Genomic DNA, 18,433 nt, shown 5'->3' with positions numbered 1-18,433 from the left:
TAGGTGAATGACTAGGTTACAACTTATAACTGCCTGAGCTGGAATGAGCTAGGTTACACTTTAACTGCCGTGAGTGAGGAATGAACCTAGGTTACACTTATGCTAACTGCCTGAGAAGGGAATAAGCTAGGTTACACTTGTATAACTGCTGAGGTGGGAAAATGAGCTAGGTTACACTTGTAACTGCCTGAGGTGGGAATGAGCTAGGTTAACTTTATAAATGCCTGAGGTGGAAATGAGCTAGGTTACACTTTAAACTGCCAGAGGTGAGAATGAGCTAGGATACACTTGTAACTGTCTGAGGTTGAATGAGCTAGGTTACACTTGTAACTGCCTGAGTTGGGAATGAGCTAGGTTACAACTGCGTGAGGTGGAATAACCTAACTTGTAACTGCCTGAGGTGGGAATGAGCTAGGTTACACTTGTAACTGCCTGAGGTGGGAATGAGCTAGGTTACACTTGTAACTGCCTGAGGGTGGGAATGAGCTAGGTTACACTTGTAACTGCCTGAGGTGGAAATGAGCTAGGTTACACTTATAACAGCCATGAGGTGGTAATGAGCTAGGTTACACTTATAACTGCCTGAGGTGGGGAATGAGCTAGGTTACACTTGTAAACTGCCTGAGACGTGGAAATGAGCTAGGTTACACTTATAACTGCTGCTGAGGTGGGAATGAGCTAGGTTACACTTGTAACCTAACTGCCTGAGGTGGAATGAGCTAGGTTACACTTGTAACTGCCTGAGGTGGGAATGAGCTAGGTTACACTTGTAACTGCCTGAGGTGGGAATGAGCTAGGTTACGCTTGTAACTGTCTAATGTGGGAATAAGCTAGGTTACACTTGTAACTGCCTGAGGTGGGAATGAGCTAGGTTACACTTGTAACTGCCTGAGGTGGGAATGAGCTAGGTATACACTTGTAACTGTGCCTTCGTTGTAGAGTTTTGAAATGAAGCTAGGTTACACTTGTAACTGCCTTAAGTGGGTAATAAGCTTGGTTACTACACTTATAACTGCCTGAGGTGGAGAATGAGCTAGGTTACACTTATAACTGCCTGAGGTGGGAATGAGCTAGGTTACACTTATAACTTGCCTGAGGTGGAATAAGCTAGGTTACACTTGTAACTGCCTGAGGTGAGAATGAGAGCTAGATTACTCTGTAACTGTCTGAGGTTGAATGAGCTAGTTACACTTATAACTGCCTGAGGTGGAATGAGCTAGGATACAACTATGTAACTGCCTGAGGTGGGAATGAGTTGGGTTACACTTGTAAGTGCCTGAGGTGGAAATGAGCTAGGTTACACTTGTAACAGCCTGAGGTTACACTTGTAACTGCCTGAGGTGGGAATGAGCTAGGTTACACTTGTAACAGCCTGATGTGGGAATGAGCTAGGTTATATTTGTAACTGTCAGAGGTGGGAATGAGTTAGGTTACACTTGTAACTGGCTGAGGTGGGAATGAGCTAGGTTACACTTGTAACAGCCTGAGGTGGGAATGAGCTAGGTTAAACTTGTAACAGCCTGAGGTGGGAATGAGCTAGGTTACACTTATAACTGCCTGAGGTGGGAATCAGCTAGGTTACACTTATAACTGCCTGAGGTGGGAATGAGCTAGGTTACATTTGTAACTGTCTGAGGTGGGAATGAGCTTGGTTACACTTGTAACTGCCTGAGGTGGGAATGAGCTAGGCTACACTTGTAACAGCCTGAGGTGGGAATGAGCTAGGTTACACTTGTAACAGCCTGAGGTGGGAATGAGCTAGGTTACACTTGTAACAGCCTGAGGTGGGAATGAGCTAGGTTAAACTTGTAACAGCCTGAGGTGGGAATGAGCTAGGTTACACTTGTAACTGCCTGAGGTGGGAATGAGCTAGGATACACTTGTAACTGTCCTGAGGTGGAATGAGCTAGGTTACACTTGTAACTGCCTGAGGTGGGAATGAGCTAGGTTACACTTATAACTGTCTGAGGTGGGAATGAGCTAGGTTACACTTGTAACTGCTGAGGTGGGAATGAGCTAGGTTACACTTATAACTGCCTGAGGTGGGAATGAGCTAGGTTACACTTATAACAGCCTGAGGTGGGAATGAGCTAGGTTACACTTATAACTGCCTGAGGTGGGAATGAGCTAGGTTACACTTATAACTGCCTGAGGTGGGAATGAGCTAGGTTACACTTGTAACTGCCTGAGGTGGGAATGAGCTAGGTTACACTTGTAACTGCCTGAGGTGGTAATGAGCTAGGATACACTTGTAACTGCCTGAGGTGGGAATGAGCTAGGATACACTTGTAACTGCCTAGTTTTGAATGAACTAGGATACACTTGTAACTGCTTGAAGTGAGAATAAGCTAGGTTACACTTGTAAGTTCCTGAAGTGAGAATAAGCTAGGTTACACTTGTCACTGCCTGAGGTGAGAATAAGCTAGGTTACACTTGTCACTGCCTGAGGTCAGAATAAGCTAGGTTACACTTGTAACTGCCTGAGGTTAGAATAAGCTAGGTTACACTTTAAACTGCCAGAGGTGGGAATGAGCTAGGTTACACTTATAACTGACTGAGGTGGGAATGAGCTAGGTTTCATTTGTAACTGTCTGAGGTGGGAATGAGCTTGGTTACACTTGTAACTGCCTGAGGTGGTAATGAGCTAGGATACACTTGTAACTGCCTGAGGTGGGAATGAGCTAGGTTACACTTGTAACTGCCTGAGGTGAGAATAAGCTAGGTTACACTTATAACTGTCTGAGGTTGGAATGAGCTAGGATACACTTGTAACTGCCTGAGGTGGAAATGAGTTAGGTTACACTTGTAACTGTAGTTTTGAATGAACTAGGATACACTTGTAACTGCCTGAAGTGAGAATAAGCTAGGTTACACTTGTAAGTTCCTGAAGTGAGAATAAGCTAGGTTACACTTGTCACACTGCCTGAGGTCAGAATAAGCTAGGTTACACTTGTAACTGACTGAGGTGAGAATAAGCTAGGTTACACTTTAAACTGCCAGAGGTGAGATTAAGCTATGTTACATTTGTAACTGTCTGAGGTGGGAATGAGTTAGGTTACACTTGTAACTGTCTGATGTGGGAATGAGCTAGGTTACACTTGTAACTGCCCATGGTGAGAATTAGTTAGGTTATACTGTTTAATGACAAGTCAATAAGACAGACACAAATATTATTCTCCTGTTTTAGACTAATAATCAGATGAAAAAGGGGAAATGTTTTGTTGTTAGTGAGTTTTCTTTGTACAGAATATCTGCAGATGTTTTTGTAGGGATGAAGGGGTGTACATGTTACCTTATTGCAAGACTGGGCTGAACCATGACATAAACATATCAGGCAGATGAGCTAAAGCCAGAAAGAGCTTGGAACCAGTAGAAACTGGGGTTCTAACACTGTTCAAGGTTAACTGTATATTTTTGTAACACAGACTTCAGGAGAAATTCATAGTAACTGATTTGTGACCACAGTTTATCAGTGGGTTACATTCTCTTGTATATTTGAGGTTCCAAAAGCATATATATGTGTGTTATATAAATTGCTTAGTGCTCTCAAAGGAATGTTTCTTAGAGAAAAAAACTTTGGCTCAAGTTCTGAAGCTTGTTTTGTTCATTAGTAAGAGATAAGGAATCTGGCCATTTAAATCTGTGTTTTTGATAAATAACATATCAAATTATTGGCAAAAGAATTGAGATAAACACATTTTCAAATGAATAAATATTTTGCTCATATAACAGATGGACTGCTGGAAATTAACTTCCAAGTATCATGCAAATATATCCAGAGGGTTATTATGAGTAACTAAAGAATAATACAATCCACACAAAATAAACCCATTGTAATTATTTACAGTATATGTTAGGAAGAGCCAGTAACAACATCCTTTGTTTGCAGGACCACCTGTTTTCCTTAATTCAAAGTTAAAAATACAGGTCAATGTAACATTGTCAACATTTGAAAAGATGTGTGAAGACAATGTTAAGTTGGAGGATTATGTATACTTCTCCATCTTAATCAGCTCTAAAAGTTATTCTTTACTATATTGGATCAAGATATAGTTAAATATTGTCTGCAGTTGGACAATTCCAGCAAAGATTTGTTAAAGTATGGACAGTATAAAAATGAAATACACCAAGTTTCTTCCAAAAGTGAAAGCTAGATTTCGGTAACAATCTGCCATGGCATGCCTGCTGTGGTTAAGGTAACCGTGTATACAGAGGTCATTTTGACCTTGTAATCAAACATTCTATAATCAGCCATACTATTGGCCATTTCTGGGCGTCAGTCCTACCTTTATGTCAGACTTGATAACCAGAATCTGTATTCAGAGATTTGATGAAATATTTTCCACTGTGCAGCTCTGCTCCACATGTGGGTATCAATGGTTGCCTAGCATCATTTGTCGGTAGTAGTGTGTATTGTAGTAGGAATCTTCTCCCTGTCAGCCTCTTTAAGTTCCTGTGTACCAGCAATCTATAAATAGAATCAGTTTCCTCTGGCCTTATCACTGCATAGTTAATAAATACCTCATGAGCACAGACCTCAACACCAACCCCCTCCAAAACAATGAAAATCAATTATTTCTATTCGTTCTTTAACAACTTAATTTTAGTTCCTTAAAATGATACGTGTAAATTATGAGAAAAGAAGATAAGTAACAGGTGTACTTTTAATATCATATTCATCCATGAAGATGAAGATGATAAGTTAAATTTAATGCTAGTTTTTCAAAGCTGGACATTTTGATATAAAACCTAAATACATAATATATGCATGATCTGATGTTTTGTTATTTCAAAATAGGTAATAATAGACACTTTAATAAAATTTATATCCTATCTTATCTTATATCAGATATCATCATATTTTACTAATTTAACTCTTAGCAAAAAAAAACAAATTTCATTTAAAATATCATATTATTTTCATAAAAAGTGCTCTAGCTATGTGAAGTTGTTAACCAATGATGTCGATAACCATAATCAGTTAGTAGATACATGTACAGGGTTTCCCATAAATTATATTAGTATTACACTTTCATAATTCAATATTTTGTTGAATTCAGCATGTAAATCACCAGGATTTCATCTCCAAAGCTTACAATCACATATTCATTTCATATTTTGATTAACAAATAGCCTAGCAAACAAATCTAGGTTATCTTAGCAATGATTTCCACAAAAAATGTGGTCATAACAACGTATTTGAGCAACCTTTGAACACTAGCATTGAAGATTTGTTCTTATTTTCTAATGCCTAATTCATGCCTTGGACAATATTTTCTAGTGCTGATGATTATTTTCTGTACTTCTGGTTAATACTTGCACAGAAAAAGATAAGATGTTGAGGTGGGGCATTACATGACCAAAACACTGTTTTACAAAGCATAAAACATTTCACAGTGCCTTTATATAAGGTCCTCTTGATGCGTCAGTATCTTAAAAGTGATGGTGTCATTATCACTTTAATGGTTTTCAGCAGAATCAATTTTTTTTTTTGTATTTTGCCAAGGATTTATAAGTGAGAAGGATTCGATTGTCACTTTCTCTTTACATTACTGAACACCACGCCAGACGCCTATGAACCGGGAATAAAAACCATTTTTCTCAACAAATACTTGTCTTGTCGAGTCAAACAAAACACCAATGTAAAGTTAATTAAATTTCACAACGTTTATTATTTGCTTTAAGGACAGAATATTTAGAAGATATGTCTTAAATTTTCATTGAAAAAATATGACAGCTCGTGAAATGACGGCCCGCTTCAGAAAGTAAGACAGTAACCCTTGCACACGCAAACTACATCAAAGGCTGCGCCGGCGGATATCAAAGGAAAATCAGTCGTCGTCCAACATCACTGTCAGTGCACAAACACAAAAGCTCCTGCATTTTACTTCCCCAAACCCAAGTGTGACATATCCTTCTTATTATTGATTATGCATTCAATAAAACTTTGTCTAATCCTTGTTTTAAGAATGGAAGAATAAGAAAAATGTCATAAATTCTCATTAGAAAATATGACATCTCATGAAATTAGTGTTGGGAATCGGTTAAGACTTCATCATTGATGATCGGTTAAAATCGGGTGGTGTCAACCGATCGATTTTCGATTATTAATCGGTTACTCTTTTGTTACATAATTTTCTTAGAAATGTTAGTTATTTTTAACGATGTCATGAATTTTATTGATATCACTTATCAAAATTTTATATTTGGAAATACCCTTAAAATTTTTTTTTTTATTTTTTTTTTTAAACTTTTCAAGTATTCAGTTGCTTATGCTGTTACCCAATAAAAGAACTATTAACAAAATTCTTGACTAAAAGAACAATATAATAATCTTCAAAGTCAATTTACAAACTTTGATTACGTTGACTTTTACAATTCAATATCAGTTAAACAATATAAATGTAGGCCTATATGAAATAAAAAGCTTCACGATATTGATGGCAGCCATTAAGTATTCTGTTTTCATACTGGCTTTATTCTACATAGTTTCGTATCCTAATTTATTATCAGATTGACTCAAGTCAATGTAACAATCTTTATTGATGAACTAATTAGGCTTATAATGTTTATTTTGTTATCATATTTGTTTTAATAGCAGGTTTGGTAAGAAGTCATTGCTAAAGAGAAAAATGGCATAAACTCTGTACTCTCTAAGGGAAAATGAAAGTAGAATTCCCACTTTCTGTTTTGATACCGATCATCGATGTTAATATATCATAATCGATTAATCGAAATCGGTTGTCTTTTCGATTAGTCATCGATTATAATCGATCATTGGGACAACACTACATGAAATGACAACTTCCTTCAGAAAGTAAGACGGTAACCCTCGCACCCGCAAGCTACATCAAAGGTTGCACCGATGGATATCAAAGGAAAATCAGTCGTCGACCAACGTCACGGTCAGTGTACAACCACAAATGCGCTTGCGACGTATTCCTCCAAAATCCCAAGTGATTTATCCGGTGATCGTCTTATATCCCTATGGCCAAATAGTCCGAAGGCCAGTTAGTCTGAAGGCCCATTAGTCCTAAGGTCTGTTAGTCCAAAGGCCCAATAGTCCGAAGGCCTGATAGTCCGAAAACAGATAATATAATTGGAATTTATATGCAAACAGTACTCGAAATGAAACAAACGTTTATTACATTTTTCAATGCAAAAGATTTGTTGTAAATTTACTACGGTATACTTACATGTATGTATGTGACTATAGATTTGATACGAAAAATGATATTAAACAACGAAATGTTGCGAATTTCAAAAAAGAACATTATCTTGAAGTACATACACATTTTATATGTACAATGCAATCCGGTTTGACATCTCCCTCCAAAATATCATTATGCACACCATTTCTGTCATTAACGGTACAATAAACAAGACAATATTAAACGATGTTTACACAGGTATAATAAAGTTCATTTTTCGGTAAGGTTTGATTATACGCATCATTTATTCATTGAGCACCGTTAATCCTAATGCAATCAAATTACAGTGTAAATTACAGTGTACATACACTTACAATCGGACATCTTAAAGCTTGTATGTTTGTAAGATAATTCATAGAACGCATGCTGGTGAGATATCTTATAAAATATAACATATAAACTTTTTACATTATCATTTTTCATTTTGATGTAATTTTTACCTTGCAATGCTCCATAAAGAAATGACAACTTGCCGTCCATAGAAATTGTCAGATTAGCAGTGCAGAAAAATGTTTTCATGAAAATACAACTGTACGTTAATTATAACCCTATATAACTTGCAATATTTACTAATTTTTGGACTGACGGGCCTTCGGACTATTGGGTCTTTGGACTAAAGGGCCTTCGGACTATTGGGCCTTTGGACTAACCGGCCTTCAGACTATTAGGCCATAGGGATATATCGGTGTCACCACTTATCCTTTTCATCTATGTCCTTGTACGTTCGGTAATGCTTTTCATGGAGAAATTTACGTAAGGGATTTCCTAAAGTTCATGAACGTGGGTGAAATATTGGGGCCAGTAAGATATTTGAGGATCATGTAATTTACGACAATTTGGCCACCCATACCTGTTAAACAGTAAAATGATATTCATAATATCTTTGTCAACAACTTTTGACGTGTGCTCTTCCGGGCGTCTGTGTGTGTGAAAATTCGAAACTAAACCGGATACGAACCTTAAAACTAGCTTTACCTGTTGCATAAGAAAATGGCGACTTCAATGATAGCTAGAGGTTTTCGCACCTTACAGAATTTCGCAAGAAATAAGATCGTTGTTTGGAAATGTCCACTTACGACTAATGTTAGATCTGTTTTCTTGAGTACGAACAAAGCCTCTAACAGGTATAGTATACAACTGTTCACTTAACTTATTGTTACAATAGGCCAATATAGGTCTGCCACAGGCTGGGTCATGATGAACGTCACGTAGACCAAGGGGTGTACATGTTTAAGAAGGAGACAGTCACTGGTTCCAATGCCCTGATACAATGCCTTTATATAAAGCATGTATTTACCTATATTTCTTCAATATATAGGTCAAGGTGTATGCGTGCTCGCGATTTAATCCATTTATACACATACAAAAACTAAATCTCATTGGAACATCTATCACATCATTTGGAGTACTCTTATATATAACACTTATGTACTTTGTATATCATGGTTTTGCCACTGGACAACCGATTATAATTACTTATCGGAATCTATTTTGCTGTCAGCTGATCATCGCACAATATAATGTTTCAAACAGTCAAACGTGTCTTGTAGTGTGTGTTATCTTTGCAACATTGTAGGAGTATTGGTGTAGTAATTCCAGTAGGGATTAAGTTTGGGAGGAGATAGTGATCTTTGAAAATAAAAAAAACATCGATCAAGAGGTTATGTTGGAGCTCAGGGACATTGATCTGGCACGAATTTCTTATCAACAGTATTTATATATATCATAGTATCAAGTGTATAAACCACAGGTGTTCACTTCTAATATAAGTATAAGTATTTACCTATATTAGAAACAAACATCTGTGTGTAATCTCTACAATAGAGAAAAACCACTATATTTTTTTTAATCCATGATTTTTGTTACAGATGCTCCACCGTCGACAGAGCATAAATGATATTCATCATTCGAACAATAATTTGTGTTTAATCGTGTATATATATGCCTAATTAACACAAAAAATAATATAAAATAATTTATTTCGCCTTTGGTGCATGCGCAATCAGTACTTCATTTCATATAGAATATAGTGCCACAGATTTTTTTCGGGATGCAATTAATTGTTTTTCATATTTTTAACTTGAAGTAAAATTAGAAGCTCAAACTTTTCAATGGTGGTAATGGTGTAAAGTAAGTAACTTTTGTAACAGAAGAAAAATAATAAATCGTCTGCTTCTGTTTTTGATAGTGAAAAAATACCAGTTAGCGGTGGAGCATCTATAATAAACGGGCTCGTGTAGTTCAGACTACATTGTGTAGCTCACTTACTTTACCACCACCACCGCAATGTTCATTTTTTTCTTAGGAACCTTTCTCGATTTTAAAATCCACTGCAACTGGCTGTTGCATGGTGTCAGACAGAAAACTTAGTTGTTATGATGACAATTACTTTAACTAATGACAATTATTATAAATTTCAGCTTCCACCAGACCAGCTTAGATGGCAGACAAGCATCTGTAGTGTTTGGAGTATTAGCAGCTGTAGGAGTGACAATGGTGGATAAAGATGCAAAGGAAAACATAAAAACAGAAATTCTTGAATTGATGGAAAGAGGGAAAAAGCGTAGCTTTGGTGGAAGAAGGGTTGATAATAGCCTATTAGAAACAGCAAAAAAAACAGCTGAACGCGCTTTAAGGAAAGGAGAAATATCAGAGGAAGAGAGAGATATTGTGGTTGTATTGGCTAATAAATATATCGGAGAAAAGTACTTAGAACTAGGCATCATTGATAAGGCAGAGGCCGCTTTTGTAGAAGCAATGGAAGTTTACAAGAAACTAGGAGTCAGCAAGTACGATGATGCATCCATGGAACTGATTCTAAGATTGACCAACTGTTTTGCTTTGAGTGGGAGGGAAGTTGAAGCAAGGGACAGCTTTGATATGATAATTGACACTCAGCTTAGAAAGATCCAGGATAGTACAACCAGGTGTCCTCTTAGCACCTACCAGATTCTCTGGGCCACCCTCCAACTGTACGGCCGGTTCCTGGTCCTAAACAAGGACTACGATGAGGCTGAAAATATGTTTGTTATCGCAGATGATGTTATGCAGAAAGCTAGTGGGGAATTTGCCAATGGTAGACAACACATTTTAACAGATTTAGCAGGTGTGCAAATTGTCAAAAAAGACTTAACTGCAGCTGAGACAACCTTTGAAAAGGCCATCAAAATTGGTGAGAAAGGAAAGTCCCCCGATCTGTGTTTTACATACTGTTATATGGCAGATCTTGCTACTAGAATGGACAATATAAAAAAAGCAACAAAAATGTGTAATAAAGGACTTTCACTCGCCAAAGACTCTGGCAACAAAGAATGCCTACAAAAGGCAGAGCTATGTCTAGAAAAAATTAGAGAAGCTAAAGAAAAGAGATAGGAATTGTAAGGTTTTAGTTGTTGTACAGTATAATTTTGAATGTATATAAAATTTTGATTAATTAAGTGTTTATTCCAAATGACTTTGAGATCTCCTGAAACATGTTAAAAAGTTAGCAAAGAAAAGAAATACAAAAAAATATAATGCAGTGCAGAAACAGCAATTTTTATTCACCTTCTTAAATTCATGATGTCATGAAAGTAGCATGTTATGTGATAGATTGAAATACATGTACAGTACAACGGTTATAATGACCCAGTGGGGACCAACAAAATCACTTGATTACAAGCATCGTTTGTTATACAAATGCAACAGACATATTATATGAACCTTGATGGGGACTGAAAATTACTGTTATATAACCTGTAATTTGTTCAAGGCTTGTTTGTTATAAACCTGTATTGCTGTACAAAGAATTGGATTTCCTTCTAGCCATTTTGACTTGAGCATTAGTTACATTACTTGATGCATAATTTACATAATATTTAAGTGATTATTTGATTCATGTCGCTCACACAGATACATGTATTTTTTTTCTTTTAATTAATTTATTATTTCCTGCCAGTGTTCCTACATAGGTCATGGTCAGTCCTTACAGTAGTCATCTGGTTATACGGGTAATTAAAAAGGATTTTTAGCAAAACGACTACCTATTGAACTTTCTAGAAGAAAACTCAAAACAGTTCAGTTTTATCAGTGATTCAAACAGTGCTAGTCAAGTAGTCAATGTATAGATACTGCAATTTTAATAAATCAGTGCTGAAAATTCATTTTCATGAATTCCTCCAGAAAAATTTTATCAAACAGAATTTTATCAAACATTCTGTTTGATAACCTTGTAACCTGAGTAGGTGTGTCAATGTGACTTTTCACAGGGTTGGTAAAATTGCCATCAATTTCAGCAAGAAAGAGCTTGTATGGATTATTTGTGATAAGGTCTGATAATTATAGTATTGAGTAGAAAGTGTTGCTTATCTAAACATGAAATGAAGATGAATATTTATTGGAAAAAATAAATGTAATGGATATGATTTACTGTTTAGTGTTTTATTTAAAAGTTCTTTGTATTCTGTCTTAAAGTTTTGAGATCACCTGCCGTCCGTTCTTCCGTCCATTAACAATTCTTGTTACCGCTATTTCTCAAGTACTGGAGATATCTTTCTAAAATTTCATGTAGGTTCCCCTAGGGCCCTAGTTCCGCATATGGCATTTTCGTACCCATCAGTCAACAAGATAGACGACAGGCAGCCATGTTGGATTTTGATAGTTGAAGTTTGTTACCTCTATTTCTCCGAAAGTACTGAAGGGATCTGTCTCAATGATATAGGTTCCCCTAGGACTTTAGTTGTGCATGTTGCGTTTTGGGACCAATCAGTCAACATGATGACTGACCAGTCGCCATCTTAGATTTTGAAAGTTTTGAAGTTTGAAAAGCAGAAAAAAGATCCCTCCGTCGGGGCGACTTGGAATTATTTGTTTGATTATTGAAACGTCCTATTAACAGCCAGGGTCATGTAAGGACGGCCTCCCATGTATGCAGTTTGTAGCATGTGTTTAGTGCGTGGTGTGTATGTTGGGAGACTGCGGTATGTTCGTGTTGTGTCTTCTTGTATAGTGGAACTGTTGCCCTTTTTATAGTGCGACTTGGAATGGAAGTCAGGATCCATCGACTAGCGGATTAGCAACCACTACTGACCCACCAACTGGAGGATGTCGTGGTTTAGGGTTGAAACATCTGAAGATAATTCGCGACCACCTGATGACGATGGAGACCGACAAGTGAGCACCGAGCAGAAAACAATGCATTTGAAATACATGTACGGGTATGCCAGGAAGATGATGCAACATTAGATCAGCTGTAAGTGAAACGGCAATAATTCTGACAACATTTGACTCATTTCCTATTACAAATGACCAAATAATGTTCAAAAATGTGTATTCCCTTTACAAACTAAGTAAAATTAACCCCCTCATCAGGGGGAAACACGAGACCCAAGTGTCATATAATTCACAATTTTTGTAAAGTTCATTAAGACCTTTCTGTCCATGGAGAGTATTTGATTCTACCACATCTGCGATGAAAATGATCCAGTGAATATACAGCTCTTTGAGACAGCCCTAGCTCGTTAACCACACAGCCAATTTCTTTGATTTTTGGATATGTTATGTAGAATTGAAAGTGAAACAATTAACTGAATTACCACTTTTCTGTTATACGTGAACTTTCGGTTGTAAATGAGGGTCAAAGTTCAAAAGTGCAATTTTTTGACAAAATGATTAACAAATCTTCTTTTGAAAATCTAGAAGGCCTAGGCTCCTAATATTAGGCATGTAGCATGCTGACATAAATGCCTACCAAGTTTTTCGATATGATTGACCTTGACTTATATTCAAGGTCACAGGGGCCAAAAAATCTAAAATCTCAAAATGACTTCTTCTGAAGTTCTGGAAGGCCTAAAGATCTTATATTAGGCCTGCAGGATGCTGAAATAAATGGCTGTCAAGTTTGTTTATATAAATGACCTTTACCGGAATACCTTTTAGCATCCTCGATACTCCAGGGCTTCCGATCACTTACGATATCTACACCCCTGGACTATCTCATAGTGAAATTGAAGGCAGCTCAGCGGAAAACATTTGACCAATCACAGGCTAGCAAATATTGCATTTGAAGACTACAGAGAGAGCGACGCCTAACATCAAAGCCACAGAGTCAACCACAGTGTACCGTTATACGGCTCTTTTGATGTACATCAAATGACTAAGTTACCTGTTCTATTCTGTTGCCTCAAGTTTTACTATGAAATAGTCCAGGGGTGTAGAGATCGTAAGTGATCGGAACCCCTGGAATATCGAGGATGACCTTTTAGGTGAAAAGCCCGTCAAATTGTCCCGGTGACAATTTTCAACTTTATTATTTATCTTTTATTATTTTTTTCTGTTTTGATGTCATTTTGACCTGGCATTGCTCCATGAAGAAATGACAACTTGCTGTCCATAGAAATTGTCAGATCAGCAGTACCGAAAAATGTTTTCGTCAAAATACGTTAATTATAACAACTCTATAACTTGCAATATTTACTACTTTTCGGACTAACGGGCCTTCGGACTATTGGGCTTTCGGACTAACGGGCCTTCGGACTTTTGGGCCGTAGGGATAAGGGTGTCACCTTCAAGACCAATGGCGCAATGTGGTTGCTTTTAGTTGAATGCTGCCGAACTATGGATATAATTTCTATACATTTAAAATTTCAACAACAGAATGCCATGATGAAACAGACTGGTTTTATTTGGCATATTTTCAATGAAGTTATGTCGTCTTTCCACTTATCACGAGAGGATATTTTTGGCGACGGGCGTAGGTCTAAAATCGGGGAAATGATTGGGATATACAGGGTATATTCTCGTGGTAACTACGCGCCTATCGCTGAAATGTGTATGGTGTTCTAAAACGGCATTCAATTTGTTCCAAGGACCGGCGCTGAAGATGTTAACATGGAGAACCTGAAATCTAGGCTAGGTCATCGTGCACACGTAGAACGAATATACGTACCTGGCCTACTATACCTTTCGGCCGGGTACGAATTGGTCCCTATGTGTCGTAGTGGAGCACTGCCTCCGAAAATCACTCGGGCATAGTTTTCTATACCTTTTTGTAGGTTTCCAATTATTTTAAGCGTATACATGCATTTACATATTATTTTTGTCTAAAACAAACATAACTACCATTCTTAATATATACCGTACCGCTCACAAGACGTCAAATTCACAACTTGTGGAATTGCCGTATAAATTCCCTTCAGAATGACCTTCATATGTATTATGTAAAAAAAATAATGATCGATGAGAATTTGATATTTTATATAGTTCAGTTTTATTCCCTAGTAGGTAAGCGATATCAAAAAAGTACGATAAAATGCAAAAGAAACGTTTTATAATGGTTTGTATAATCATCACTTTGCTCCGTTAGCAGTAATAGGCACCAATTGTAGCTCTTAAGACGACACCATTTTCTGTCTAAAAGTCTTTTGAGCTACAATATTGCAGCTACGTGCACACGTAGACCATCACAAATTGGAGGTCGCGTGCTTGTTATCTTCAAATTCGATATTTAATCAGAAAACATTGGATTAATACGTCACTCCATCACTGTCGGAATGACTCATTATTTGCCAGTTGGGATTCTGTATAAAAATGCCTCAGGTCTCCAGATAGAGTGACCAATATAACCCTGACAACGTTAGGGTATTAGGATGGACATTCCTGACAATGATATGACATTAGGATGGTCATATAATCAATAAATGTACGTCATTCTCTCCGCTATCATAGTTCCGACATCGAACAGAAGGTCATCAGCCATTGTGTCGGTATTGCAAAGACGTATTCTGCCCAATCCAGATCAAAGAGACAGTCGTTGATCTGGAAACATAATCTCTTATCTAATAAACAACAAATCCTGGCTAGAGCACATCACGATAATAATATCAATGTTAAGTTGAGACAATTGATGGGTTTACTGGATCGCTAAAGCCGTTTAAGGCTTTGCTGGGAAAACGACTTGACAATATCAGGTAAATGAAATAAAGAGTTTAAAGACATGACTGATTTAGCATAAAGTATCTTCAAAATTTCACACGATCCTTTATTTCACTACATTAGAATAAGTTAGTGTATATATTATATGTCTGCTGAGTTATAACATTAAAACATATCTTACCCGCAAGACGTATAACAATTGAGAGATGTACTGGGGGTTAATGAATCGCATTCTTAAAAGCGGCCCGAGTATGACCAATGAAAGATTCTGAAGAAGTTTGGACTATTGTATACATACAGCCCGACAGCTAGATAATCAGCTAGGGGTACATGTTGATTTGTTGTGCTCTGTGATTGACATGATTGTATGTGGATGCTCACCGAGTTCCTGTCATTCTATGTCATTACCAGACGCTGGTCCTAAAACACGCATTAGGGAACTCCAATAATTTAGATATAATTGTTTATTTTTGATATCGTGATGGGTAACATACAATATTTATAGTATTAATTTTTATATTATGTACTTGCTATGATATGATCATGGCATTTTGAATTAAGGAAACTTGGTTCCATTGGCAACGAATTCATTCAATATTCAAACGCTTTCAAACAACATGATTCTTTTCCCTCATTTTCAGCCTTATGTCACCTTATTAAGCAAAGGCGAGACTGTACTGTATAGTAACACAGCAGATAAAATTGATGAATAAATTGGGAATTAGTGAATTGGATGATGTAGAAAAAAAAATAATTACAAAGATTGCTGTTATTATAAGACGGCGTGGTGTCACATCATCCCATTTTTGACACCGAACATGGAGATATTTCCCCCGAGAAACGAAATTGTGACGCTTCGTGAAAATAAGCGTAAAATTGTTTTGCAAATCCTTGTAAGCAAACAATAAAACCCATGCCGCCTGTCACATGTAATTATGGTTCGGGACTTGAAGGCGTCAAATAATGCTTTTGTGTACATTAAGAAGATCATTGTTTTCAAGGGAACACAATAATAACTATTCCAAAATATGTTGGGTTTTTTCGAAAAAGGTTATCAAAATAATTGTTATTTGTGTATCTCTAAATAGCCGTCTTCAATTGAAGAATTCAAACAGATATCAATAAAACACCTAAATGTAGTGATATGAGATGATCCGACACTTTCCCAGTGATGATAAAGTCAATGTGGTTAGAAGCATATTCGCATAATAAGATCAGGACCGTTTTCGAAAACGGCCCATGTGTATGGATCAGTATCTAGGCCGTTTTCGTTTATTCGGAACAACCGGTTCGACCGTTTGTAAAAGTCATTATTTCAAGTACATTTTTTAGTTTATAAATCCTGACGAACCTGCAGTTTATGATACAGGCCTGTGAGGGCTTTGTCAAAGTTCGTCTGAAAACAATATAAAATCACCATGTCTTTAATTCATAAACGAACAACTAGGTCCAACCAGTCAACCCGCATAATCGAAAACGGCCCTAGACTATAAGTTGTGGGTTGCGATGTCGAACCCCATCTGAGACATGTGTAGTCTGCTAGTCGAAGGACGGTAGTCTCTTTCTGGCAACTCCGGCTTTCCCTACGCTTGACTATTGATAGGACTTCAAAATGCTTATCACTTTGACATTAATATTTTTGTAAATACTATTAGTTACCATGTATAGCTGTGAGGAGGGCTTTCATAACTTGTTTGATTGAGTCTTGTTTGTTATACAATAAAGTATATACGTAAATCAGTCAAGGCGTCAAAGTAAAACAAAAGCAAAACTAGACAAGACATCAAAGTAAAACAAAAGCAAAACTAGACAAGGCGTCAAAGTAAAACAAAAGCAAAACTAGACAAGGCATCAAAGTAAAACAAAAACAAAACTAGACAAGGCGTCAAAGTAAAACAAAAGCAAAACTAGACAAGGCATCAAAGTAAAACAAAAGCAAAACTAGACAAGGCATCAAAGTAAAACAAACGCAAAACTAGACAAGGCATCAAAGTAAAACAAAAGCAAAACTAGACAAGGCATCAAAGCAAAGACAGAACAGTGTTAGAATAGAGGAAAGATATATTTTACAGCATCAAGCGTTGTCATTGTTGATGAAAGAAATGCGGAAAAAAAGAGAAAGAACGATGTCAAAAGACAATAAATATTAAAATCCGTGGACGATTCTAGGACAAAGGTCAATTTGTCAATATATGACGTCTGAGAATTACTTTAAGATTATATAATTATGGACCCACCATGGAATAGTATATTGTGCTATGTAGAGTATGATTTTTACCGGTTTTTTTATCTAGACCTCTTTAACGCCTAAAATGGCCTTAGGGCACTCTGGTCCAGGGGCGGTGGGGGGGGGGGGGATGGCCCTCCGTTCCCCAGGACGGGGGGCACACATGTCTTTTTGCGCCCCCCCCCCCCATTTTCCACCCAGTGAAATGTTCTTAAAATGCACATTTGAATGAAAAAAGGGTCCTCCTGTTCGTTTTTGTACTTCATTTTAGAAAATTTTCCGCTGCGCGGCGCGTTTCTTAAAACGTTCAAGCACGTAATATTCAAATCTTTGATAATGAAAATTCAATACACACGAACTAGACTAAAAATGTCCATCAAGGGATTATACTATTTCAAAAAATGCTTCTTAAAAGATTAATTTGTTTATATGTCTTAGCAAGACAATCAATTCATTATTATTTTGAGTTACACAACAATTTGCCGATGGTGTGAATCCGGTATGTTCAGTTGCATAATGGTATGAGAACACTCACAATTATCATTTCTAAATGCAGGTAACTTTAAATCGAAAATTTACCGTGTTAAGAACGCTTTAAAATCATCAAAATACATTATAAAACTAATCTCAGCCATTCAAAATCGTAATATTTTTCTCGGGGGAGATCCACGGACCACCATACAACAAAAAATTGCGCCTTAAGCGCTCGCAAATTCATCAAAATACATCGTAAAACTCATCTCAGCCATTCTAAATCGTAATTTTTCCCGGGGGTAGACCCCCGCCCCCCCCCCCCCCCCCCCCCCCCACCAAACATCAAAATCACGTGCCTGCGGCGCTCGCAAATTCAACAAAATGCATTGTAAAACTCATCTCTCCCATTCAAAATCGTACATTTTTTTCCCGGGGGTAGACCCCCGCACCCCCCCTCCCCCCACCAAACATCAAAATCTCGCGCCTTCGGCGCTCGCAAAATCATCAAAATTCTAAATCGTAGTATTTTTCCAGGGGATACCGCGGACCCCCCAAAATCCCATGCTAATTTGTGTATTCATAAATTTCCTGTTAGCGATGCCACTTTCTA

The 18,433-nt window shown here is 37.2% G+C and overlaps 2 protein-coding genes across 2 annotated transcripts in view; one reads left to right on the top strand and one right to left on the bottom strand.

Moving 5' to 3' along the window:
• The window catches only part of LOC138315707 (b(0,+)-type amino acid transporter 1-like), a 96,214-nt gene extending 91,792 nt beyond the window's left edge, over positions 1-4,422 (bottom strand). Inside the window, exon 1 of the mRNA XM_069256932.1 lies at positions 4,287-4,422. The gene's annotated coding sequence lies outside the window, so the exon portion shown is untranslated. The remainder of the gene's footprint in view (positions 1-4,286) is intronic.
• A 3,750-nt stretch (positions 4,423-8,172) lies between these two features.
• Positions 8,173-11,614, top strand: LOC138315706 (tetratricopeptide repeat protein 19, mitochondrial-like). Its single transcript, XM_069256929.1, has 2 exons — positions 8,173-8,335; positions 9,632-11,614. Exons 1-2 carry the CDS (start codon positions 8,202-8,204, stop codon positions 10,581-10,583), a joined length of 1,086 nt encoding a protein of 361 aa, XP_069113030.1. The 5' UTR covers positions 8,173-8,201; the 3' UTR covers positions 10,584-11,614.
• The last annotated feature ends 6,819 nt before the right edge of the window (positions 11,615-18,433 follow it).

The sequence above is a fragment of the Argopecten irradians genome, chromosome 2, assembly GCF_041381155.1.
Source record: "Argopecten irradians isolate NY chromosome 2, Ai_NY, whole genome shotgun sequence".
Taxonomy (NCBI): Eukaryota; Metazoa; Mollusca; class Bivalvia; order Pectinida; family Pectinidae; genus Argopecten; species Argopecten irradians.
The sequence above is the reverse complement of the archived record's forward strand: the minus strand, read 5'-3'. Positions and strand labels throughout refer to the sequence as shown.

Excerpts from the sequence above, each read along its gene's own strand:
- LOC138315706 (XM_069256929.1), top strand. The coding sequence starts at position 8,202 with ATGGCGACTTCAATGATAGCTAGAGGTTTTCGCACCTTACAGAATTTC. Across the intron at positions 8,336-9,631 it reads ACGAACAAAGCCTCTAACAG|CTTCCACCAGACCAGCTTAG; the intron begins GTATAGTATACA and ends TATAAATTTCAG.